The sequence below is a fragment of the Lithobates pipiens genome, unplaced genomic scaffold (assembly GCF_037356315.1).
Source record: "Lithobates pipiens isolate NorthernLeopardFrog02 unplaced genomic scaffold, aLitPip1_a1.2 Scaffold_23, whole genome shotgun sequence".
Classification (NCBI taxonomy): domain Eukaryota; kingdom Metazoa; phylum Chordata; class Amphibia; order Anura; family Ranidae; genus Lithobates; species Lithobates pipiens.
Genome location: NW_027507785.1, coordinates 275,519,010 through 275,543,638, shown reverse-complemented (window position 1 = coordinate 275,543,638; position 24,629 = coordinate 275,519,010). Strand labels below are relative to the sequence as shown.

General features: G+C 42.3%; 1 protein-coding gene across 5 annotated transcripts in view; it reads left to right on the top strand.

The window, feature by feature from the left end:
* Nucleotides 1-24,629, top strand: part of RC3H1 (ring finger and CCCH-type domains 1) — a 123,508-nt gene that overhangs the window by 31,864 nt on the left and 67,015 nt on the right. For all 5 annotated transcript variants that reach the window (XM_077453238.1, XM_077453240.1, XM_077453239.1 and 2 more), the window contains exon 2: nucleotides 24,073-24,457. In XM_077453238.1, the coding sequence (XP_077309364.1) occupies nucleotides 24,227-24,457 (231 nt within the window). In that variant the 5' untranslated portion in view covers nucleotides 24,073-24,226. The remainder of the gene's footprint in view (nucleotides 1-24,072; nucleotides 24,458-24,629) is intronic.

The window sequence follows — 24,629 nt, the reverse complement described above, 5'->3', positions numbered from 1 at the left end:
TTCCAGTTAGTTTTATGAAGGCTTGTTAGCCTGAAAAAATGTCAAAGGAAACGAAATCGAATCCAAATATCGTAAAGAACAGCCCAAACTACGTTAGAAGGGCTAAACATCATAACAAAATCTAACATCCTATGAAACCAAAAATGTGAACCTTAGGGTACAAAAGAGTATCATCTGCTTGAGACCACCGTGAGCATTACCCACATTTTATCTTTTAGCCAAATAGGTGGGGTAGAACAAAGAGACTATCGTCTGTAGGTATAGAGAAAATCTCTTCAGAAGCAAGTTCTATTTTGAGATGGGAACCTAGATTTCTCTCCTGGGAATAAGAAGGCTCCCCGAGACTCTAAGGCCAGGGATCCATCATTGGAGGGATCAGTAATAGATATATGAGGGAAAGGGATAAAGGAAGGAAAATAGGAGAAGGAGATAGGAAGTTTGGAAGTCTGTCCGTCGACTCCGCATCCTCTACCCAGTATGATGTGTGAGAGATTTATATTCAGGGGTAGAAAGGAAATGGAACCAACAAGCCCAGGTAGTATTGAATTTTTCTGGTTGGTCATGAGCTTGATGGATCAAGTCTTCCATTTCTGCTGTTTTGCGGACTCTTGCCAGCCAGTCTGCAATCGAGGGTGGATTGGAATTGCGCCATTTGATCGGTACGCATAATTTGGCTGCGTTTATCATGTGCATTGATAATGAGCGAAAGTATTGTTTTTTGGGAATGGAGGGCAAGCCTAATAGAAATTGTGAAGGTCGGAAGGCCAAGTCAAAGGTAGTACCTGTTTGATCACCCTGTGGACTTCTTTCCAATACGGTTGTAATTTGGGGCAGGACCACCAAATATGTAAGACTGCCAAGGCTTTTTTTGCACACGTTAGAATATATATTTTAAGCTTGAAGATTAGCTAAAACCCCCCAAAAATTATATATTTTCTTAAAGCAAAGACCCTGGAGAATAAAGTGGTGGCAGTTGAAAGTTTTTGTCATATTAGTGTACATATTTAGCAAACAAATACACTAAAGATAATTTTATGGCGCACACACATTCAATTTACAGTGACTTTTGCAAATTCTTAAATTTCAGTGATGTTATAAACCTTAAAAAAATAAATATGTAATTGAAAACCTACATAGTACACCACAATGCACAAATATGAATGCTTTGTACATTGCAGTGCTCTGTGTTGCCAAAATTAGCTCACACGTGAGTTTTCATAGATTGAGGGCCTATTCAAACCTAATAGGCTGCTTTACCACAACTTGCATCAGCACACAAAAATGCGTGTTTGTACACAGTGGTGTGGATGAGCCCTTAAAGCTGGATAGTTCATAGGCAAATAATCTGACATAGAAGATCATATTTATTCGCTCGGCTAGAATGAAGACAGCGTTGTTAAATGGTTACGTTTAGAAATTCTGATATTGGAAACTACAGAAAATATGTAGATGTTTGAGAGTCAGGTGTTGCTTCTTGTCTGAGGTACCATAGGACATTTCCTGCTACCCTTTATGGTTTAGTAGACATTTCTGGGAAATGAGTCTATGAATAGACTTAAGGTAGAATTGTTACTTCCCTCACAAAGAGTTTTCCGTATTTGGCTCTAAAACCTGCAAATTGTTTCCCAGCCGCTGGGCGTAAAGCAAGGTATACAGTTTAGTGTCTGCAGTAGTCAGTCCAGTTTATGACACAACAGACATTTCCATTCTATCGTCATGTTTATATGTTGCTATTTTTGTTGCATTGAGTGTCTGACTCCTGTAATTTTTGTCCTGCTTGAATCTAAAGTCGGTAACACAGGTAAATGTGCATTGCACATACATGTTAAAAAGAAATGTATCTGTACTATTGTGCACCACAAAGTAAAGAGGCAAATACTGTGTTGTAGTATGGTATGTTGTTACAAATACACACATGATTTGTGTCTTGAGAATCCATACAGATTTAATGGACTGCCTTAAAGTAATGAAAAACCTATTGTAAAACGAGAAATATGCCCCCCCCCCCCCCCATATAAATGTTTTATTTTTTTGACATGCTATTGTGCAATCACATGATCTTAAAGCCGAGCTCCACCCAAAAGCTTATATATATTTGGCACCTTGTGGGGTGAAGCGGGTACCTGATTTTGGCAGGTACCTGCTTCCCTTTCCCGGCTGAGTACACTATGGCAAACTCACTTGGACGTTCGGCACCCTTGCTTTGGCGGCCCATTGAGAGAGAGCAGCACGATTTTTGCATGTGTGCACAAATTCACAAGGCTTCGCCGTCTGTTTCTTTTACTCAAGATGGCAGCGCCCGCACCCAAGAGCAGAGCCGAATCTACTTGGGTGAGGACATGATAAATGCCCTAATAGTAAAAGTCAGTAGTTACAGTATTTGTAGCTGCTGACTTTGAATTTTTTGGTGGGGTGCTTTAAAAAGGAAGTAAAGGCTATTTAAAAAAAAAATAAAAAATGCTACCTGCAAGGCAAAGGCATAATGAGCTAGTATGCTATGCATACTAGCTAATTATGAATAACTTGCCTGAGAACGAAGCCCCCGAAGCAGTCCTTCTTCTTCATCTTCGCCGCTGCCATATATCCCGGAGTGACTTCCAGGTCTCGCTGCTCCGGTGCTGTGATTTGCCGTAGCCGCGATGACATCACTCCCGCGCAAGCGCACGGGAGCCGTCACGAGTGGCATATCGCCGTGATCTGCGGCCTGCTCAGTGCGCCTGTGCCATAGACAGCGGTGACTGTCTTTTTGTAAATATCTCCTAAACCGTATAGGTAGGTATGGGCCTACAGGTAAGCCTTAATCTAGGGTTACCTGTAGGTCAAAGTGGTTTGTAAGGGTTTACAACCACTTTAAGTCTTCCTCCATATGGCTTTTCCATATAGTGGTTGATAGATCAGATTAGTAGAAGGGGCAGTTTTCTCCGTAAATCAACCAATTAGGTTTGGGCAGTGGAGGTGGAAATGACGCTAAATTGAATATGGGAGTTGAAAGGGTCTCTGCATCAGTGACCAGTATCTACTATATGGAAGCACAAATTGACCTGAACGGATCTTCTTCCATGCTTGATGCGATCAAAAGGAAAGAAGGGAGACTGACCGCAATCTAAGGAAAAAAAAAAAACATGGTAGGTGAATAAAAATCTACGTGGACAAAATGGACACATTCATAAATAAAATGCCTTTTGCGATAATGTATTCTTTAATGAAACTCGCTCCGATACACAAAAAAGAGAGAATTGGCCCTATGGGTTCTACTATACGATTGCTTGGTTGTGTTGGATGATTTCCTTTTTAACTATTGAGGCTTCTTGGGTTGACATAATTGGTGCAGTAGGGTACATTCACATATTTAATGTTTGTTTGTCGATAGTTTGGTCTGTTATAAATAAAGAAAATCCTCAACCTTGCATCTTTGGTGCAGGTTCTCTTAAAATTGGTATATATAAATTTGTATAGAACGCACCTAAGGCCTCCCCTGAATTCCAGAACTCCTGGGAGGAGAAAAGCCACCAAAAAAGTGCCGAAAGTCATGTATTAGACACACGCTTAGACACGTCGGGTGTTTGAGTGTTGGTGGATTCCAAATATTCTCACCATTGGAACGCTTTAATGCTCAAATGTAACTAACGCGTCTATCGCTTACACAAGTTCAGTGTCTTTTTCTGCTCTCTTGCTTTTTTTTTCCAGTCTGTAAATACTTTTCTTATACACCTGTAAACGCATGTGTAAGAATGTATACAGCGGTATAGTGCATGCTGTGTGCCTCTTTATTTTTATATTGTGAGTGTTGTGTCCTGGCTGTTTTTTTTTTATTTTTTTTTATTTGAGCTACATTATGGTGATCCTGTAAGCTGAGCACCCAAACGTTGAACTGATGGGTATGGTGCCTAGGTGGTTTGGGCACTTTTCTGGCTTTTTAGTGCTGTTTCCTTGTGCAGGGGAATTCTAAGAGGAAGGAAATATATTTAAAAGACTTCTATTTAGGGTTTAACATGAAACCTGGCCAGAGGCTGCAGCCCCCATCCCCTTATTCATGGAATCCAGGGGTCCTTCACCCTCTGTCTTCTATCATTTATTTGAATTTGGTGCAGCCCTGTCATCCAGCACAGGGATCTCTGAATGAAAAAACGACATGTCCCATCTACCACGTTGGCAGTGGGGCTTGTGGTCTGTTGATACCTCTTCCAGCCATAACTCAAGGCCTGTAGTAAGGTATGGGGACCTGCAGATGGCTAAATATTCATTACGAGCCAGTGCATTTAACCCACAGTCCATGGTTGCAATACTTTGCAGGATCCAATGCAGAAAAAATAGACACCTTTTTTCTGTTGATAAATATGGGTGCCTTTTTATATTTTGTTTATTTTTTTACAAAAGGTGGACTATGCCTTTAAAGTCGTATGGCACATAAAAAAAAAAAAAAAATTACCAAAATTCCAAAAAAAAGATTTTATATTTTATTTTTATTTTTTTACTCTCCTCAATGCCTGTTGCTAGGGGGTCCCTCGTAGTCTGCCTCTTTCAGTGCCTGGGCTCTTGACGTCACTTCCCCTCATCACAGGAAGGGCTCAGCTCTGCCCCCTCCGTCCTGTCAGTCATCTGAGACATGTGACAGGTCCCAGGTGACTGCGCAGCCAATCACGGCGCGCGGCTCTGCTCGCACATGCGCAGTGGGTGCCCGGCTGTGAAGCCACAGGGTTCTAAATTCCTCGACTCCTGTTTTAAAAACAAAAGTTTTGGCTGGAGTTGCACTTAAACAGACTACTACCCAAAACTTGAGACACATACTGTATGTACCCATCTTTGTCATCTTCTGTTTTGTATAAAAGTGTCTTGTTGCACATCTCATGTATTATGTATTCCATACATTGTGGTTTTTCACAATGACGAAGATGCAAAACAAGCGACATAATTGCAGTAAATGTTCAAGCGATCTCTTATTGAGGGGGTGGGAGGAAAGTAGGAAGAGCAGAAATGTGTGGGGTAGGGGGGAGCCCTGTTCAGCACTGGCATTTTTACAAATGAATAGCAGACTTTCAAGCTATAACAAAGATCAGCACAAAGTCCCTACTGTGATGTAAAGGTTTTACCTGCAGCCTTTACCGAGCCTTTTATTGTGTGTGACAGCAATTAGGTTTTCTTTGGTATCTACCTCCCCTCCCCTGAGCATAAACCTTTTCCCACCGTGCGAGATTTCAGCTGCTCGCTTCCTCTTTTTTTTTTTTCTTTTTTTCTCCCGGGTGAGCTGTGCCTTTAAGGAGGGCGTTGCAGATTAGTTTTCAGTAGAGGCAGGCTGAAAGAATGAGGAAGCATAGCCGACAAGAAATAAGTTTATGACACACAGAGCTGTTGGGCTTTCTGGTCAGGCCAGTCAGTTCTGGGTCACTTGGAGGGCCTGCAGCAGCTAGATGGAGGTCCTGGGAGAGTGGTAAGTGATCACAGCTGCCTCCTTCGCTGTGTGCTGTCGGAGGGTTCCTGCACACTGCTGCTGGCTGCCATTCCGTAGAGCTGGGTGTGGGATATTGTGTAACCTCAGGACAGGAAGAGTTGGGGGTGGGCTATTTTCTGTCAGCGTGATGCATTTAGAATGGCTGTTCCCAGGAAAGGGTCCTAAACATGCAGCCTGGAGGAAGTGAACTTATTCTAAGGAGTAGGTTGATGGGTGTTCTTTTAAAAAGCTCAGAATTATTCATTCTAAAATATTAAAGAAGTTATTTAGGCTGGTGTCTTCATAAGTCTGAAGTTAAGTTACAGAAAGCATAAACCATTTAAATTGGTCCTTGCCTCTATCACCGAGTTTTCTGACATAGGCCAGCACTGTGGCTCGGTGGTCCTCAGTTTGAATACCAGCTAGTAAACGACCTGCGTGGAGTTTGCATGGTTTCCCTCTGTATAGGTTTTCTCTAGCATTCCAAAGACATGCTGTTAGCATAATTGGCTCTCGTGTGTGTGTGTGTGTGTGTGTATATTGCATATTGACCTTAGATTGTAAGCTACTTGAGGGCAGGGACTGATGTAAAGTTGCAGTATGTAGCGTGCTGCATAACTTGACAGGACTTTATGAATGCGTATTATAAATAAGGACTAGGACTCTGCTTTCTACATGTTAAATGCAAGCCAGTGATTGGGGCAGTATTGCAGCCACAGAAAACCAAGCATGACAACCTTGGAAAGTTGTCAGCAATGCACATCTGTGGGTTTTTCTCAATGGATGTTTCCTTTTAAATTGGCCACGTTATGAAATGTCAATGTTTGGTTATAAACTACTGGTTTTTTTTTTGGGATGAGCTTCTTTACTTCTGGTGTACTTGTACACTGATGAAGCGGTCTTTCCTTTACCACCTATGAGGCAACAATACAGAGCACAGGGGCATTTCTATTTCTGGAATAGGTAACTAGAATGTCTGACATTTTCCAACCAATGGACTCTTCTGATAGCGATTTGTTGTGCTGACACATTATCTGTGATGATCGTATATCATCAAGAAACCGGTTATCAAAAACGTCCGTATTGTTTGTTTTTCCTAACGTTCTCCCTATGTATATAGTTTTCTACAGTTGTTTTGATATTTTCATTTTCCAAAATACAAGGGTATTGAATTGCTTTGACACCTAACAAAACACCAGTGATTTTTTTTTATTTTTATGTTGACTGTGAAAGAGGTCTAAAGTAGTTTAAACACACAAAAATAGATTGTGCTTTCAGGTCACTTCACATAAAGTGACAAGGACACTGCAGTTCTAGTAAGATCAACAGGTGTTTTCTGTACTTGCTGACCACAGTTCTTAGCCTCAAAAATGAAAAGGATTGCAGCCACCACCAAGGACAGGCAACAGCAATAAATGTAGTTTTGCTCTTGGATTGAGATATACTTTAAATATAGCAATTCATTTAATTTGTTTACTTTTTCTTGTGGTAGAAGAGAAACCTACTTGGGTTATTCACATCATATACCTGTTTCACCAACAAAAACAATTCAAGTTTAATTTCACCCTACCATACAGCACAGCTTCCCTACAGACCTGAGTTTTATCTACTGCAGTTCAAGTAGAACTATAGGCAAAAATTGCAGAGATTTCCCTTCCTGTCCCATAGCCAAACAGGAAGTGCCACAAAATATTTCATGGGGACCCCCAGGTCACCAGAACTAGTATCCATGTGGAAGATATCACCTCTTACCTTTCTGGAGACCACCCAAAATTTGGTAAACGGGACAAATGGAGAGGGTGCATCTCTGTAACAGTGACACAGACAGCAATAAAACTGACAGGAGTTCCAAGTCCTCCCCACTCTATCCAAAACAAAACGTTTTGCCGTTATACTTTAAAGTGATTGATAACTCACTCATATAAGCTTATATAATCCTGCTGGTTTCTTCATGACAGGTGCTCCTGTCTCTGTGTTATTTAAAAAAAAAAGTAATTTACCGTATTTTAGCGCAGCTTCGTGCCATCATGTGACATGTTGGCTCTCTTCTGCCCAGCTGACAGCTGCAGTGGGCTGGGCCGGATTCCCCCACTGACGTCAGCCAGGAAGAAAGCCCTGGCCGATCACATGATTGCCGAGAACCACTCTGAAATACCATAAATAAGGCTATATATATATATATATATATATATATATATATATATATATATATATATATATATATATATATATATATATATATATATATATATATATATATAATTTTTTTTCTTAAATCTGACACATCAGAGGGAGACACAGGAGACCTGCAGATGGCAGTGGCTGATGGAGGCATGTAAACTGCCCACAGTGTCATTGCTCGGCAGCCATGATGAACCGTGGTCAGTTTACAAAGGGGAGGACGGAAACTGTCCGGATCAGCCAGGTATTGCAGGTGATAAAGGGGGGGGGGTGGCAAATTACACAGCACAAGCACTGTGCTGTATAACATGATTTAAAACGGTGGTTCTCAACTCCTGTCCTCAGGACCCACTAACAGGCGAGGTTTGCAAGATAACTGAAATACATCACAGATGTGATTTGCTGCTCTATGATTGCAGTATTCTAGTCTAGTCCAAGGTAATACTTAACCACTTGCCGACCAGCCGCCGCAGTTTTACTACAGCAGAATGGCATGGCTGGGCAAAACGACGTTATGTAACATCGCTTTGCCCTGTGGCCACAAGGGTGGCAAGCTCGTGCGTTATTTTTTATTTATTTTAAAGGGGGGGGTGGGGTTATTTATTATAACAAAAAGTACAAAATATTGTTTGTTTTTTCTTCAAAGTTGATACACTTTTTTTGTTTTATAGCGCAAAAATAAAAACCACAGAGTTGATCAAATGCCACCAATAGAAAGCTCTATTTGCGGAGAGAAAAAAACATCAATTTTGTTTGGGTGCAGCGTTGCACGACTGCACGCGACAGCGGTCGAAAAGGGGTTAAATCCACCCACAAAACGCTGCTGGTATGACAGTGCTGCCCCATTGATTTCAATGGGACGGAGCGGTGAGTTCACCGCTCCAAAGAAGCTGTTGGCAGGACTTCTGCTACTTTTAGCATTATATAACACATACAAAACGCCCCAGTGTGAAAGGGGTCTTAAAATCTGGCCGGTTAGTGGGTCCCGAGGACATTGAGAACCGCTGGATCCCTTTTGTTAACATTTAACATTTAAAAAATAAATAAAGCAAAAAAAAATAAAAATGCTTTTAGTAATACAACTAGGTCTTGTCCCTGCCTCAGCAGATTGATGAGCCGATCTCTTTATTTTCTCTTTATCACTCTGCTTTCTCCTACCAGCACAACTGATTGACTGTGGTGTTTCTTAAGCCTCCTACACGCTAACAGTTTTTTCAATTCGAATCATGAATGGAAAAAAAAAACCTGACAGCCAAGGTTGGAGCCAATGTAAACACCCCTGGAGAACACTCCAGTCAGCACTCTCAGCCATTGGGAGCCGATCTGCACTCCATTTTGGGTCATGCACCTTTTGAGAGAAGCCGACCGAATGGCCTACTTCTGTTGGACCGGCTGCAGTGCACACGATCCGAATGTTGGCTGGTTTCTGTTGAACCGGCCAATGTGGCCTGACATTCGACTTCTTTGTACTCTGCTTTAGTCTCCTGGTCTAAGCTTGATTCATTTAGTTGCTTTTAAAATTACATTTGATGATTTTTATCACTAACACATACCTGCATGAACAATTTTGTTTATTTGCCTGGAGTTTAGCCTTGAGCTACCCATAGATCTGGGGCTAGGTTCACACACATGCAGCTATGTGAGCTGCATTTTGAATGGGCTGCTGTGACTTCTGAAATGAAGGGAAAAGGTCCCTGCAGCTTTTTAGAAATCACAGCCCACACTGAAATCACAAGTGCATTTCCAGTGAAATTTCTAGTGTGTATGGTGTGCCATTAGGATTAGCGCAGGTGGTTGTGGCTGCAGGAACAGGTGCAGATACACAGCAGAAATCGCCCGCAGAGATGTGAACATAGCTAGGCAGTGCTACTATGCCCAGTTATGTGGTCTTCTGTATGAGACCATGTTTGATATATACTGAAAACTATGCATATCGTGCAAGTCAAGTGTTTGTCAAATACACACAATACTGTGCCAGGTATTACCAGAATGATGCTTTCAGGTTTAGGAGATACTTGTATATTGTATTATCATAAGATGGGGAAATTGATAGGGGAGACCTATTTTGTACAATGGGGAAAAAAAATCCCTTTGCTAAAAGTTAGGTATACAATTCAATATTAATCTCAAAACTGAACATTACTCAAAATGAAGGAGTACTTTGCACAATAAGGTCCCTTTCACACTCGTGCACACTCCCCTGTGAGTTTACACACGGCTGCCTCCGATTCGTCCCACGTAAACGGAAAAGGACCGAGTCGGATTTGGTAGGCGGGTCTAAACAGACACCGTCCCATTTACACCTGCCTGTCCAAAGGGATTCTTTGAACAGGCAGGTGCATTGCAAGTCAATGGGAACACCTCAAAAGTGCTTCAGTATGAAAGGGCCCTAAAGGTAACAGATTACCTCTAACTTCCTTTCTTTCCGTCCATTGCCGATCCATTCAGCGCCAAGGAGTGAAAGTCCTGAGTCCGATACGAGTTGCTAGAGTTGAAGCTTACTGAGTGCTATGGACTCACCGCGTGACTTCTGTATAGCAATTGCATGTTTCCTTTGGTTCCTGGAGCTGGGGGGAAAAGTGAATCTTTGCTAGTGAGGGTGGGGAATAAAGGCAGTCCGGTTGTTTTGACCTAAAGGGAAAAACACTCTTGGCCATCCATCTTTCTCAAATTCAGGTTGGCTAAATGAACCCATGAAGTGAAGTTCACAATTGAAAGTATTGCTTGTAACTATCAGTCTGTTGTTGACCTGCATTTGAGTTGCGACAATTGCCGCGGCTAATAGAAGTGCTCTTTAACGTAATGGAGGCCATTGGAAACTCTGAAGACTTTGCTCTCCTATGTAGAACACTGAAAGCTCCAAAACATATTACACGAACGTATGGGTTCCGATGAGCATCATGACCGGTTCCAGTGCTAATATAAGGGTGGCCAGATATATCCGTTGGTCATAATTGCAAATCTATTAAATAAAAGCTAATTGTGAGTGGGACCATACTAAATTATCTGTCCAGGTGTAAAGCAATGTATAAAGCTCTTGGCATTGTGTAAAAATCTGCACAGAAGAAAAGGAACAGGACCATATGACCTCTGAAACAGCGTTGGTAGTAAAGTAAAAAAAAAAACAGACATTATGATCTAATTTTACATGTGACCTATTAGCATTTTTAGGTAGAATCAACACTTTTTTTTTTTTTTTTTTTCCAGTTTGGATGGAGCAAGGGAGGGTTATAGCCCCTGTCAGGGTTTTGTTTTGCCATCTGTGGGCCATTGGGAAGATTTCCTTTTACTTTCCTGTCCCAAAGCCAAAATGGGAAGTGAGAGGATATCCCTCCAAAGTTGGGGAAATGACTGGTAGTAATCAGCATCACCAAAACTAGTGCCCATTGGAAGAGATCCCCTTTATTACTGTTCTGGTAACCATCCAAAATTTGGGGCCTTCCTTCCAATTTCACTTCACTTCAGTTAATAATGGTCACCAAGGCAAGTTGAGAGGGTGCATCTCCCTAATAGGGACATACAATAAAATCCTGATGAGTGTTCTAATCCATCTCTGCTTGTACTAAAACTATAAAAAAAACGTTTGCCTTCAGTTATACTTTAAGGGCTCGTGCTTATCAGCATATTGGGGCATATAATGTAAAATATGGCTGGATTTTGCCGATCAGGAGCCACAGGTGTTGTGTACAGCTACCTTTTACAAATAAATTGTAGGATACAGCTGTACAAAGGTAGAAGCAGCTCTGAGTGTAGACATGCGTACAGACGTATTCCCCTAGACACACAGTATGCATCCGGGGGCATTCATCTGTTTACGCAGTTCTAAACGCAAGCGTTTACAGCTGAGTTTACCCTCTCACTTCTGTATACTTGTATAATTTGCATCAGCGGCTGTATGCAGCACCTGTGGCTCCCTAAATAAAGCTGAATTTTTTATGTTACGTGCCCCAATGTGTCTGTGTGCCTGAGCCCTAATGTGTATGCAGACTGAAAACTAACAAAGCAAAATTAAGACCCCTGTCGTGTTTTTTTTTTTTTTTTTGCCTGTCCTTTAGAAGAAATATTTTTTTATGGTCCCAGAGACTCAACAGCAGTATGAGAGGGAGTGGTCCTCAAGACAAATCTCTTCCGTATACCTAATAGGGGCTCAGCAGTTTAAATACTGCCTTATGTTGGATTTAGATGTGCATCTAAATCCATCACTCCTCTGAAGAGCGTTCCATGCTTGGATTGCTTTTCTGAGTTGATTGACAGGAGGGAATGTGATGCTTCCTCACCACCTATTTTAACCCCACTTTTATCGACGAACACAGTGTAACCATGACATGCAAACAGCCCCATCATGTAAACAACTTTGTCCACTGCCATAGGCAGCATAAAGTGGAAGTAAACCCCTTAAAGTTATTGTAAAGTCTCTGCTGTTTTTATAAAAAAAAAAAAAAAAAGTTATACTTGCCTCCTCTGTGTAGTTGGTTTTGCACAGAACAGCCTGGATCCTTCTCTTTGTGGGTCCCTCTTTGATGCTCCTGGCCTCTCACTCCTCTCAGGTCCCTCCTTTGTTGCTCCTGACCCATCACTGCTATTGAGTGCCCCCACAGCCAGCAGCTTCCAATGGGTGCACTGGAGCCGAGTCACAGCTCACTCTGTCCATTCAGACATGGATGCCCCCACCTGGCTCCTCCACCCCTAATTGGCTGACTGACTTTGGTAGCCACAGGAGCCAGTGGTGCTGCAGCTGTGCCTCAGCCAATCAGGAGGAGTGTCCTGAATCACTTAGACATTCCTGGAGAGAGATGGGGCTCAGGTAAGTAATTAGGGGGTGCTGGGGTGGCTGCTACACACAAGATTATTATTATTTTTTTTTTAATGCATTAAAGCCGAGTTCCACCCAAACATGGAACTTCCGCTTTAAGTGATGGTGACCCCCTGACATGCCACATTTGGCATGTCATTTTTTTTTGAGGGGGGAGTGGGTACCCAGTTTTTAAGGGCACCCAGTTCCCACTTCCTCCTTTTGGCTCTGCGGCGCCAGAAGGAAGTTCACCTCTTCACCCTCCTTGCAATCTTCTAGGACACGTCGCAGGTCCCAGAAGATTGCCCGGCCGTTCATAGCGTGACTCGCGCTCGTCTGTGGCTTCACAGTTAGTATTTCGGCCCCATGGAGAGGAGCGAGGCCCTGGGACAGGGGAGTGTCTGATTAGTAAACGTCAGCAGGTACCCTTTTTGTAGCTGCCGACTTTTAAATGGGTGGAACTCTGCTTTAAGATTAAAAAAAACCTTCTACCTTTTATAACTCCTTAAAATAAATAAAAAAAGCTCCCCTGAAGTGTATGGTCATGATGTGCTAGTATGCACTGCTTACTAGCACATTTTGACAGACTTGAACAAAAAAAAAAAACAGATCCCTCCAGTGGCTCACTGTCACAGAATTCAACTTAATCCCTCCATTGAAATTTTTACTGTACCTACAGGCAAGCCTTTTTATAGGCTTACCTAATATGTAAAAATCAACAAAGGGAGTTTACTCCCACTTTAAGGGGATGGGGGCACTAAAATGCAGCGCAATTGCGTGTTTTTACTGCTCCTCAACTGCGCTTCTAAACTTTGCTTTAATCTATCCAAATGTTTTGGCTTTCAATACACTTTTTAAAGTAAACCTAGTATGAGAAACCTAGTGATGAAAGTATTGAACTAGCATTTTTGGAAGGAGATCAGGCATTGCAGCCTGCAATTTGCTCTCGTGAGAGGATTCCTTTACAGGGATAGCATTGTGAAGCACCTGCTTTAGCACCTGTGACATTCATGACAGGTCAGTGATTAGGTACAGGTTGTGGCTGTCTCTCTAAATTTCTTTTAGCCCTGATTCACATTGCAGCGATTTGGCATGCAATTTGACATGTCAAATCGTATGCCAAATTGGCGGCTATTGCTGCCAATGGCACCATCCAAAACCGACCGTGCTATGCCATATTTGTGGAACCGTAACAATTCCCAAAAGTAGTTTCTGTACTACTTTTTGGTGACTTTGGGGTGCGATTTCAATAGATATGTGTGCAGAAACCCGCACAGATGTCTCTGAGATCGCCCCGAAGCCGGGACTGACATGCATGAATGAACTAGTGTGAGTTCAGATGAACAGTCCCACTTCAGTGTGAAGCTGAACCTACACTTTATTTCTTTTGTAGATATAGACTAGTCTTTCTCAACTCCAGTGCTCAAGGCACCCCAACAAGTCATGTTTTCAGGATTTCCCTCAGATAAAAACAGCGGTGGTAATTGCTAAGACAGCAAAACTGATCAAATCACCTGTGCAAAATATTGGAAAACCTGAAAACATGACCTGTTGGGGCGCCTTGAGGACTGGAGTTGAGAAACACTGGTATAGACTAGGGCTGCAACTAACGATTATTTTCATAATCGATTAGTTGGCCGATTTATTGTTTCGATTAATCGGTTAATAACCTTAAAGTGTGGTGTATAATTTAGTTAATATGTAAAGTTTTTAAAAAAGCAGTTTATTCTTAAATATAAATAACCAACTATATGTTTAGGGAGCAAAATATCTATTCCACTCTGAGAATGACAGACAGAAGAGATATACTGTATAAATTAGAGGAGATGTATACTATTAGAGGACAGGTATACTATTAGAAGAGATATACTGTATATACTATTAGAGGCTATATACACTATTAGATGAGAGATATACTGTATAAACTATTAGAGGAGAGATGTACTGTATATACTATTAGAGGAGAGATATACTATTAAATGGTCAATCTGGTAAATATCATCAGACTCATTTAACTTTAACCCCATTCTGTTACTGGCCAATTAATCGATTATGAAAATAGTAATTTATTAGTTGTTGATTAATCGATAAGTTGTTTCAGCCCTAGTATAGACCATGCTTTGCTAGGGAATGTTGCATTGTTGCTTTTAATCTTACAAAGTGAGGCACATGTGTGATATCTGTTCTCAAGAACTCCCCTGTGCATAGTGGTGATATCACTCTCTAGAATTAGAAGATGTTGCTAGGACCTGATCCAGGGATCTAATGGGGGATAATATAATAACATTTGCATTATATTGCATGCAAACCATTTCAGTTACACAGAACATTCATATAAACAGCGACTGCTTAGCTGTGATGGCAAATTAGGTGGTTTTTACCTATTTTTTGCTTATTTCTCTGAGGTTTCTGTTTGAATGGGGGTAGTAGGTAGGCGTGGGTTGTAAATTACTTTCTACTTTCAAATGACTTGATGCATCATGCTGACTACATGTGACTGAGACAGTAGCCCACCTCAGGCAAAACTTCACATATCCTCATCTGAGACCTCTTATTCATTTCCAGTGGCAGCTGGTAATTGGTTATATATTCTTTTGATTGGGCTCTTCTGAGGTTAGCCTTGGGTTGCCTACATAGAAGATTGGAGACGGGCACACAGTTCTTTTTATTCCTTAAGTTCAGATGGGTAGGAAACTCAAGTATTAGATAAAGCTTTGACTGCAGCAGTTATTGGTGCCAACTTTGATAAGAGTGCTGGATAAGCCTACAGCATACATTGTCGGCCTGAAATCTGTGTATTGTGTTGGAAAAAAAAACAAGGGCAATTAATCTAACAGATATTTCAATTTTGGCAGTCTGCACTACGGCCCTGCTAACACCAGGACGCGGTATGGGAAGCCCACGTTTCCTGCGTATTTCCCTGGACTATTTCCCTGAACTATGTTCCAAACGCACTGCACTTGAGATCTGCAGCGGGTGTCCTTGCAATGCTAACTATGCCCCAAATGCAGGGAGTTTGTCTGCACTGTATCCTATGTTACAGAAGTACCATGCGATCCTGTTTCAGTGCATTTTTTAAAGTGGCGCATGCACTATTTTTGGTGCACTGTACTCGTATCATACAGGGATGTGAGTGTGCTCCTGTGTAGTTTTTGCTATAGACTGGCCCTCAAAACCCTACGTGTTTTTTGTTTTTGTTTTTTGGTTTTCATTACCGTTATTTTCATCTGGTGATCTGGCCAGTAAGTCTGTTTTTTCAACAGAACAAGCTGCGTGGAAATGTATCAGTTACAGAGTTGTGACAGGGATATTTACAATTAGGGATTGACTGATTATCGGTGATGTCATGACCTCACTTCCCAGATTAGACCCCTTTCACGCCACACCGCCCATAGCGTGGGCAGTAAAACGCCGCTATTTTTAGCGGCGTTTTTACTGTCGGATTTGCGGCGCATTTCGGCAGCTAGCGGGCGCTTTTACCCACGCTAGCGGCCGAGAAAGGGTTAAAACCGCCGGCAATACGCCAAAATAGCGGTGTTTTGCCGGCGGTATTACAGCGCTGCTCCATTGATTTTAATGGGGAGCAGCGGTGGAAGAGCGGTAAAAACACAAAGAAGCTGCTGGCAGGACTTTTCCCTGATGTCCTGCCAGCGCACCGCTGTAGTGTGAAAGCCCTCGGGGCTTTCACACTACATACAATGGTGCAGCTTCTTAAGGGCGGATTGCAGGCGCTATTTCTAACGCTATAGCGCCTGCAAAACGCCCTGGTGTGAAAGGGGTCTTACTGGTATGTTAAAGGCGCCAGTTTTAAAAAAATATTAAGTATTCAAAACCGCCGAACTTGATGTTTTGAATACTTGTAGAGGAGGGGTTTGGGATCTTATATCCCTCCATAGAGAGTACCTGTCCCTGCCTATTACTGTCACAAGGGATGTTTACATCTTGACTGGCCTGGACAGATTCCGGACCTCAACGTGATAGAACACCTTTGGGATGAATCGAAGTGGAGAGCCTTCTCGTCCAACATCAGTGCCTGGCCTCACAAATGCCCTTCTGGAAGAATGGACAAAGATTCCCATAGACACACTTCTAAACCTTACGAACAGCTTTCGAGTTGAAGCTGTTATTGCGGCAAAGTGTGGACCTGATGGGTTTACTTCCCCTTTCATTCCCTGCAAAGGTAAAATATAATGGACTACTATGCATCGCATAGTAGTCAGTTATATGTCACTTACCTGACACAGGAGCCAGCGAAGTCACCGCTGTCCCCTGTAGTCCGGCGCGTCCATCTTCTCGATGGGTCTCGCTGCTCCGCCGCTGTCATTCGGCGAAGCTGCGATGATGTCTCTCCCGCGCATGTGCACAGGAGCCGCCACTCGCACATGCACCGTAGACAGCGGTGCCTGTCTTTTGGCAAATATCTCCTAAACCGTGTAGGTTTAGGAGATATTTCTTGAACCTACAGGTAAGCCTTAATCTAGGTTTACCTGTAGGTCAAAGTTGGTTGTGCGTGTAAAGGCAGGTGTCCCAGTACTTTTGACAATATAGTGTATGTGTCTATTATACCTTGTGTTAAAAAGTATACTTTTCTCTTTGTATTGCTTCCTTTTTTGTGAAATTCCTAGTGATCCTGCCAGTTCCTTTGCTTTCCTTTTTAAAAACTGACATCACTAAGCGTTGAAAGCACATTCCTCCCAGCCGTCGTCAGTTTTCTGGCTGTGCTGAGGGAACATCCTGCCTGTCATCCAATTATCAGACCTGTGCTCACCAATTTCCCCCCTGCCTGCTGCACAGCCATTCACTGGGAAGAGCGTTGTGCTGGTGCTTCTCCACCCCACCAGTCTGAGACTCGCTGAATCACAGATCGGAGTAAGGGGTTGATCCCGAATCCCTTACCACATGATCAGCTGTCTACTAATGACAGCTGATCATGTGATGTAAAACGAGCCAGTAATCGGCTGTTTTTCTCGTCGCGCTGATAACGAGAGGAGAAAAATAAAGCCAATCACCGGTGGCTGTCGGAGGGACAACAGTCCCGATCAAGGAGAGCAGCCGCCAGATCATCTGTGCCCACCTTCCAGTGCCGCCTACCAGTGCCCAAAGTGCCTCATGAACAGTGCTGCCCATCAGTGTCACCTATCAGTGCCATCTATCAATGGTACCCATCAGTGCCGCCTCATCTATGCCTAGTGCTGCTTCATCAGTGCATATCAATGAAGGAGAAAAGTTACCGGTTTGCTAACTATGAAACATCTTTTCTTTTTCTTTCTTTTTTTTTTTTAATTTCTGTTTTTTTTTTTTTTTTTTTTTTTTTAACAAAAAATAAAAACCCAAGTGGTGATGAAATACTACCAAAACAAAGCTTTTATTTCTGTGAAAAAAAATGATAAAAATGTCATTTGGGTACGGTGTTGTATGACCGCGCAATTGTCATTCAAATAGTGACGGCGGTGAAAATTGGTCTGGGCAGGAAGGGGTGCCCAGTAAGCAAGTGGTTAAACTAAAGTAGATTTATTATCTTTTCTAGATATACAGATTTATCTCTAGGCTCTTTAAAATTGTTTATTTCCCTGTATCCTGTAGGTATTGAATGTTCTCTGATAATTTTGAAGTGGAATACACACGACAAAGTGCAGTACATTTGAAACGACTGTGTGCTGCTCAGTCAGTGACTTCTATATTTGGACCCCCCACGTGCCAATCGGTGTCACTAGCGCTCTATTCTTAACCATGTGTGAGGCGACCTTTACTACCCACGGGGTCATAACAGTCTGTAGGCAAGTGTAGCTATCTGCAGCTCTTTAGTAGTAAGAACTTCCTCATATGAGTAAGACTAAACACGTGAAACCTTTTATTTATTCTTATCTTTTTCTGCTGTCTTCCTGTTTCTATGACTCATTTCGCAGACTGCAAATACAAAGTAGCGTGAATAACATGGCCAAAACAAACCAGGTTAATGTGGTAGGAAAACTGCACCTCCTCCCTCAACATTGAAACCTGGGCATTTGGATGCTAGTGAATCATCGCTCTTCTCATTTCACAAGCTAAATTGTAGGTAAGCTTGGGATTGGCTAATATCTAGGAAATTCCCTCGCAGTTTGTGCTCAATGTGGTATAGCAGTTGAAAGCATGAAATGGCAAGGTCCATTTATTTTGCATTCCCCATTAAGAAAAGCCAACAAAGGGGGAAAAAAAAAGGAACATCCTTACTTTACACCCCAGCTTTTAGCAAGCATGCCAAGGGGAGGGTGACTTAACTGAACCTTCTTGAAAAGCTTAAAGCGGGATTCCACCCTAAAGTGGAACCTCCGCTGATCGGATCCCTCCCCCCCTCCGGTGTCACAATTGACACCTTTCAGGGGGGAGGGGGTGGAGATACCTGTCAAAGACAGGTATTTACACCCACTTCTGGGCATAGACTCCCGTGGGAGTCTACGCCATTTCCTGCCCTGCCGCGCTGTCTGCTGGGACACACACGGGTCCCAGTGACAGCGCGGAGATTTCCTATTTAGCGACGCAACTCGCGCATGCGCAGTAGGGAACCGGGAAGTGAAGCCGATTCGCTTCACTTCCTGATTCCCTCACCTAGAATGGTGGCGGCAGCAGCCGAGGGCCGAGCGATCGATCGGCCTCGGCTGCCGGTATCGCTGGAACCCGGGACAGGTGAGTGTCCATTTATTAAAAGTCAGCAGCTGTAGTATTTATAGCTGCTGGCTTTTAATTTTTTTTTTTGGGGTGGAATCCCTCTTTAAAGTGGATGTAAACCCAATGTCATCATTTCTAAACTACTGCCATAGGGGTTATCTATAAGGATATACATGCCTCCTGCATGTATCTTTACCTGTCAAATGTCTCCCCTCTGTCTGTTATGAGACCCGAAAAACTGCAGATTCTGTAGGTGGGTCTGTTGTCTGGAGCTCGATGGGTGGAGTCGTGATGTCAGTAGGCTCCCCCCCGCCCACCTCTACGCTCCCCTTGTCAATATGCCTATTCTCCTGTGTATTTCTTACACTGAACTTCTGCTATGATCTCTAACATCCAGTGAAAAGACAGGAAAGTAACCACATGACTTCAGCATGCCAAATCATGTTGAGGTGGGGAACATCCAATTCTGGCAGAGCAGCAGAAGAAAGGAGTGGGATAGAATTAAAAAATAATGTATGTATCTACATAAAAAAAAAATAATAATTTGGGTTTACATCCACAAGTCATTGTTGAAGAGTGGTGGAGCAACGTCTTGTGTATTTTGTTCTCTTCAGAATTGCCAGGATTCCTGCAGAATGGTCACTGATTTCATCATTGCCTACGGGAAGTGTCTGAAAGTACGGGTGTTAGGTGGAGGAACTTTTATTTATTTTTCCTTATATTTCTTTTGTTTCACTTAATGTTAGCTGGAGGAGTTGCAGAGCAAAGTCCTCTTCCTAATGTTTTTTATTCATATAAATTCATATCGAAAGTGAAGAGGTTACTCACCATAAGAAAATTTTCGTACGAGAGAATTCAACATCAAAAGTGATGTAATGTGTTGAATTGTTTTAGATGTGTTCATTTCAGGGTGGATTTGATTTAAATTGCTAGTAAAAAGGCTTGATTTAAATCAACTCGATTTGAATCATAATTTTTAAATAGCAGCTGTCATCTGTCCCGCAGCCGCTCCTCCTCTGACCCGCTGTTGAGTCACCGACAGTCCAGTTTGCGTTAATGGAGCGGCTGGTGATGCGGCAATGAGACGACAAGGTGAGGGACCTGGCGGCAGCAGGTGAGTGGATGCGGCTAACAGGCGCTGCCATGATGGATCTGAAATTACAGGTTCTCTTTAAATGTAAGGACTTATTCTTGCTGGTAGTTAGAATCTTATTTGCAAACAAAATTAAGGTTTCCTATATACAATAATAAGCGGTCAGGTTGTTAAAACGGCAATATCAGAACAGATTCAATTACAGTTTGTAGTGTACATAGATTTGCAAAATAAAGGAATATTCCTGACCTGTTTTATCTCATGGTTACTGTGAAATTGTGAGTGATGCATCAATGCAGTCAGTGCATGTTATCTCGGGTCGCAGAGCTTGTATTCATTGAATTAGTTTACCAAAAAATGTAAATATTGCAGAATATACAGCCTAATGCTACATAACTAAACTCCATTTCATGCTGAATAAACAAAATTATTAATGTATCTTAACCACTTCAGATCTGCGCTATTGCCAAATGACGGCATTAGCGCGGACCTACATTTCCGGGACTACGTCTATTGACGTCGTCCTGGTTACGAGCGGCCTGCGCGCCCCGTGATCGGCGAGTCTATGAGACTCGCCTGATCACCGATCCGTGCAAGGGGTCGATCCCGACCCCTTATCACGTGATCAGCTGTCAGCCAATGACAGCTGATCATGTGATAGAACGGAGCCGGTAATCGGCTATTATTCCTCCTCGCGCTGACAGCGCGAGGAGAGAAAAAAAAAGCCGATCACCGGCGGCCGTGATCGGGACATCAGTCCCGATCACGGCCATCAATACAAGGGACCACCTGCCACCTGCCTGTGCCCACCTGCCTCCCGCAGTGCCACCCTGAAGTAAAATAAAAGCAAAAGTAAGTGCCCCCGTCAGTGCCCACAGTGCCACCCCACAGTGCCACCCACAGTGCCACCCAATCTGCCTCAAAGGTGCTGCACCCCAGTGCCGCCCAGCAGTGCTGCCCATCAGTGCCCAGCAGTGCCGCCCATCAGTGCCCAGCAGTGCCACCTATCAGAGCCACCTATCAGTGCCACCTATCAGTGCCCATCAGTCCCATCTATCTGTGGTACCTATCAGTGCCCATCCGTGCCACCCATCCGTGCCACCCATCCGTGCCATCTTATCTGTGCCCATCTTTGCCCATCAGTGCCGCCTTATCTGTGCCCATCGGTGCCGCCTTATCTGTGCCTATTAGTGCCGCCTTAACTATGCCTATCAGTGCCCACCAGTGCAGCCTATCAGTGCCCACCAGTGCAGCCTATCAGTGCCCACCAATGCAGCCCATCAGTGCCCACCAATGCAGCCTATCAGTGCCGCCTAATCAGCGCACTTCAATGAAGGAGAAAAATGACCTGTTTGCAAAATTTTATAACAAACTATTAAAACATGATTTTTTATTTTATTTTTTTTTTGCATCTTTTTTTGTTTGTTTAGCAAAAAATAAAACTCCGAGCTGTAACTAAATACCACCAAAAGAAAGCTCTATTTGTGGGAAAAAAATGATAAAAATTTCATTTGGGTACAGTGTTGTATGACCGCGCAATTGTCATTCAAAGTGCATCAGCGCTGAAAGCTGAAAATTGGTCTGGGACTGAGGGGGGTTTAAGTGCCCAGTAAGCAAGTGGTTAAATATAAAACTATCTTTTTAGATTTTTACTCCAAAGGCATTTTATTAAAATTAAAAAAAAATCAGATTAAAAAAAATAAAATCATTGATTTTTATCCACCCTTTTGTTTCTAAGCATGTATAGTCTTGCTCTTTTTTTTTTTTTTGCTTTTTTCTTCAGCCGAAAACTGTACCAATTGAACAAAAATCAGACGACTTGTTCACATCAGACAAAAGTTTTAGAGCCTGGACATCCAGTTTTTGTCATCCAAAACCGCTGTGGAAAGCAACATACTAACAATCAGAAAATCGGCAGGTTGTTCATTGGACAACATTTTACTGCTGATTTTCTGTTTGTGTGTATGGGACATAAGGCTTCGTTCTACAGAGAGAGAGTATAGACAGAGCATGCACAACCTCATTGGCTTTGTCATTATCTTTGGTTTATTAGCTTAGGTGAGGTTGAAGATGAGATTTAGAATTACCTCTAAGGTCCATGTCACACTAGCAATTGTGGCAGCTTGGAATGGTTGTAAAGGCGGAATTTTTTTTCATGAAAATAATCAACGTGTTATAGCACAGAGCAGCCCCAAACCTTATGTTCTTGGGTCCACTGCCAGCGCTGTTTGCCCCCCCCCCCCCCATAGAAAGCTCTGTCCTATGGGGGCACACATCACATTGTTTTCATGACTGAGGTATGAGGATTGTAGTTCTGTTGTGTCCAGAAGTTGGTTTTGGGTTAAAACGTTGTACTATAGCTTTAAATGATACTGTGGAAGTGATATTGCATCAGGCTATTGAAGGCAAGCAACACAGGGTGCCTATATCCTGATTATTCTTATTGCCATTATATTTTGAGGTCAAACATAATGTGGATCTCTGCATTAAGTAACTATATGTATCATCCATGACTAGCAATAGGATTAGCAACCCGATCAGCACATTAACTTGCACAGTAAAGTTTTGTAATATGTAGTCATCAGTGCTTTATCATAAAACGTACAGTTCATGTGTTGAACATTCTTATAGACCAATAAAACCAATAAAACCAACTTTGCTCTGATTGTGTAAAAGACCAAACTTTCATCTGCCTTTTTAGTAAAAACATCTGCCGACTTTATCTTTCATAAGTGGTTTTCACACTCTTATTTACATCTGAGATAGACAGACCCACCTCATAATATTTCTGCTAGTAGTTATGTGGTTATTATAGTGATTACAACAGCAATATTTTAGGTATTTAGAACTACAAGGCTTTCATAATTCCAGGCACCAGTAAGTGCCTTCTAATACCTTTATTGATGATTAGTTCAGAGTTCAGGAAGATTGGGCTATTAACAGTCATATAAAACTAGGATCAGATGAGTACAGAGGATGGGATTCTAGCTAATATAAATATTGTTGAGCCTACGGTGCCTTTAGCCCTGCGCTTCTTTCTACAGCTGATTTATTTGCATTGTCCTAGGAAGCATGTGGTATTTATAACCAATAGAAAATATACAGTTTTGTGATTTAATGCAGTGAAAGTGGCATGAGTACAAAAGATGCATTCCTTCAGCCCTGGAAAACAAATTTTGTGTGAGATTGAAGTCTCGGATTTGCTACTTGATATGTTAGAACAAACTATTCAAAATTTAAGACTATGTTTAAGCAAATTGGGAACATTTGAGACAATTAAAATGTACATTCAGACCAAATGTATGTTTTTCAAAGAGTTTGTTTTTTTTCATTGCCGTTTTTCCACTGGTTGTTTATTGTACCAGCTTGGTTTCTAAACATCACTATCACTAAACACCGCTGGGTCCAGCGTTCAGCCCTCTCTAACCGCAGAGTATTTCAGCTTGCCATAGACTTTGACAGGCTGCTGGCAGTGGGCCTTGACAATGCACCTTTGTTTCCTGGGCGCACTAAAACCTTGGGATTGGACACACTGACTACATGCTCCATGTGTAAGAGGCACAAGTTAACATAAAAAAAAAATGCTTTACTTCAATGTTTTTCACTAAGCAAAAAAAAAAAAAAGCAACCCATGTTAGAAATATCTGTCACTACTGTGTCCTGTGGGGATGTAGGGGCGGGTGGGAGGAATCACAGCATTAGCAGTGGACCAGGCAGCTGACACACCTAGAAATGTCAGATGTGAAGAAGTTGTTACTCTGAAATACAGCAAAAATCAAAGGAATGAGCAAATTGGATACTTTGATAGGTTATATTTAGAAATGTAAACTGCTCTGTCAGTATAACCTATACAAGTGTTTTTGACCAGCGTTCTTCCTTAGTCTGTCATTTTTGATCTAATTCTCTTCCCTTTTTTTTTTTTCTCTCTTTTAGGTCACATCTTCCACTATGTGCTGACTGTCTGTATTTACAGAAGATATATAAGAAAGACAAACTTTATTTTGGAAAGGTTTTTTGATTCCAGTGGAATCTGTGCTTAAGCTCCCTACCCTTTGCTTTGCAAGCTCCTATTTTCAAGTGGGACAACATGCCTGTACAAGCTCCACAATGGACCGACTTTCTGTCCTGTCCTATTTGCACACAGACATTCGACGAAACCATCCGGAAGCCCATCAGCCTGGGTTGTGGGCACACCGTCTGCAAGATGTGCCTGAACAAGCTTCACCGCAAGGCTTGTCCATTTGACCAGACCACCATAAACACAGACATTGAACTGCTGCCTGTCAACTCTGCCTTGCTGCAGCTGGTGGGAGCTCAGGTGAGTACATCTTAATTGTAATTCAGTTAATCAAACCAGTCACCAGAGTATTACATTTGTTATAATCTCCTGAATGGATCTTTTATCAAAAGTCACACAAATTAGTAGGGCATTTATTAGCCTTTTTGTGTGTAAAAATGTATCTCTTTGTTGGCACAGGTAGAAGAAGCTT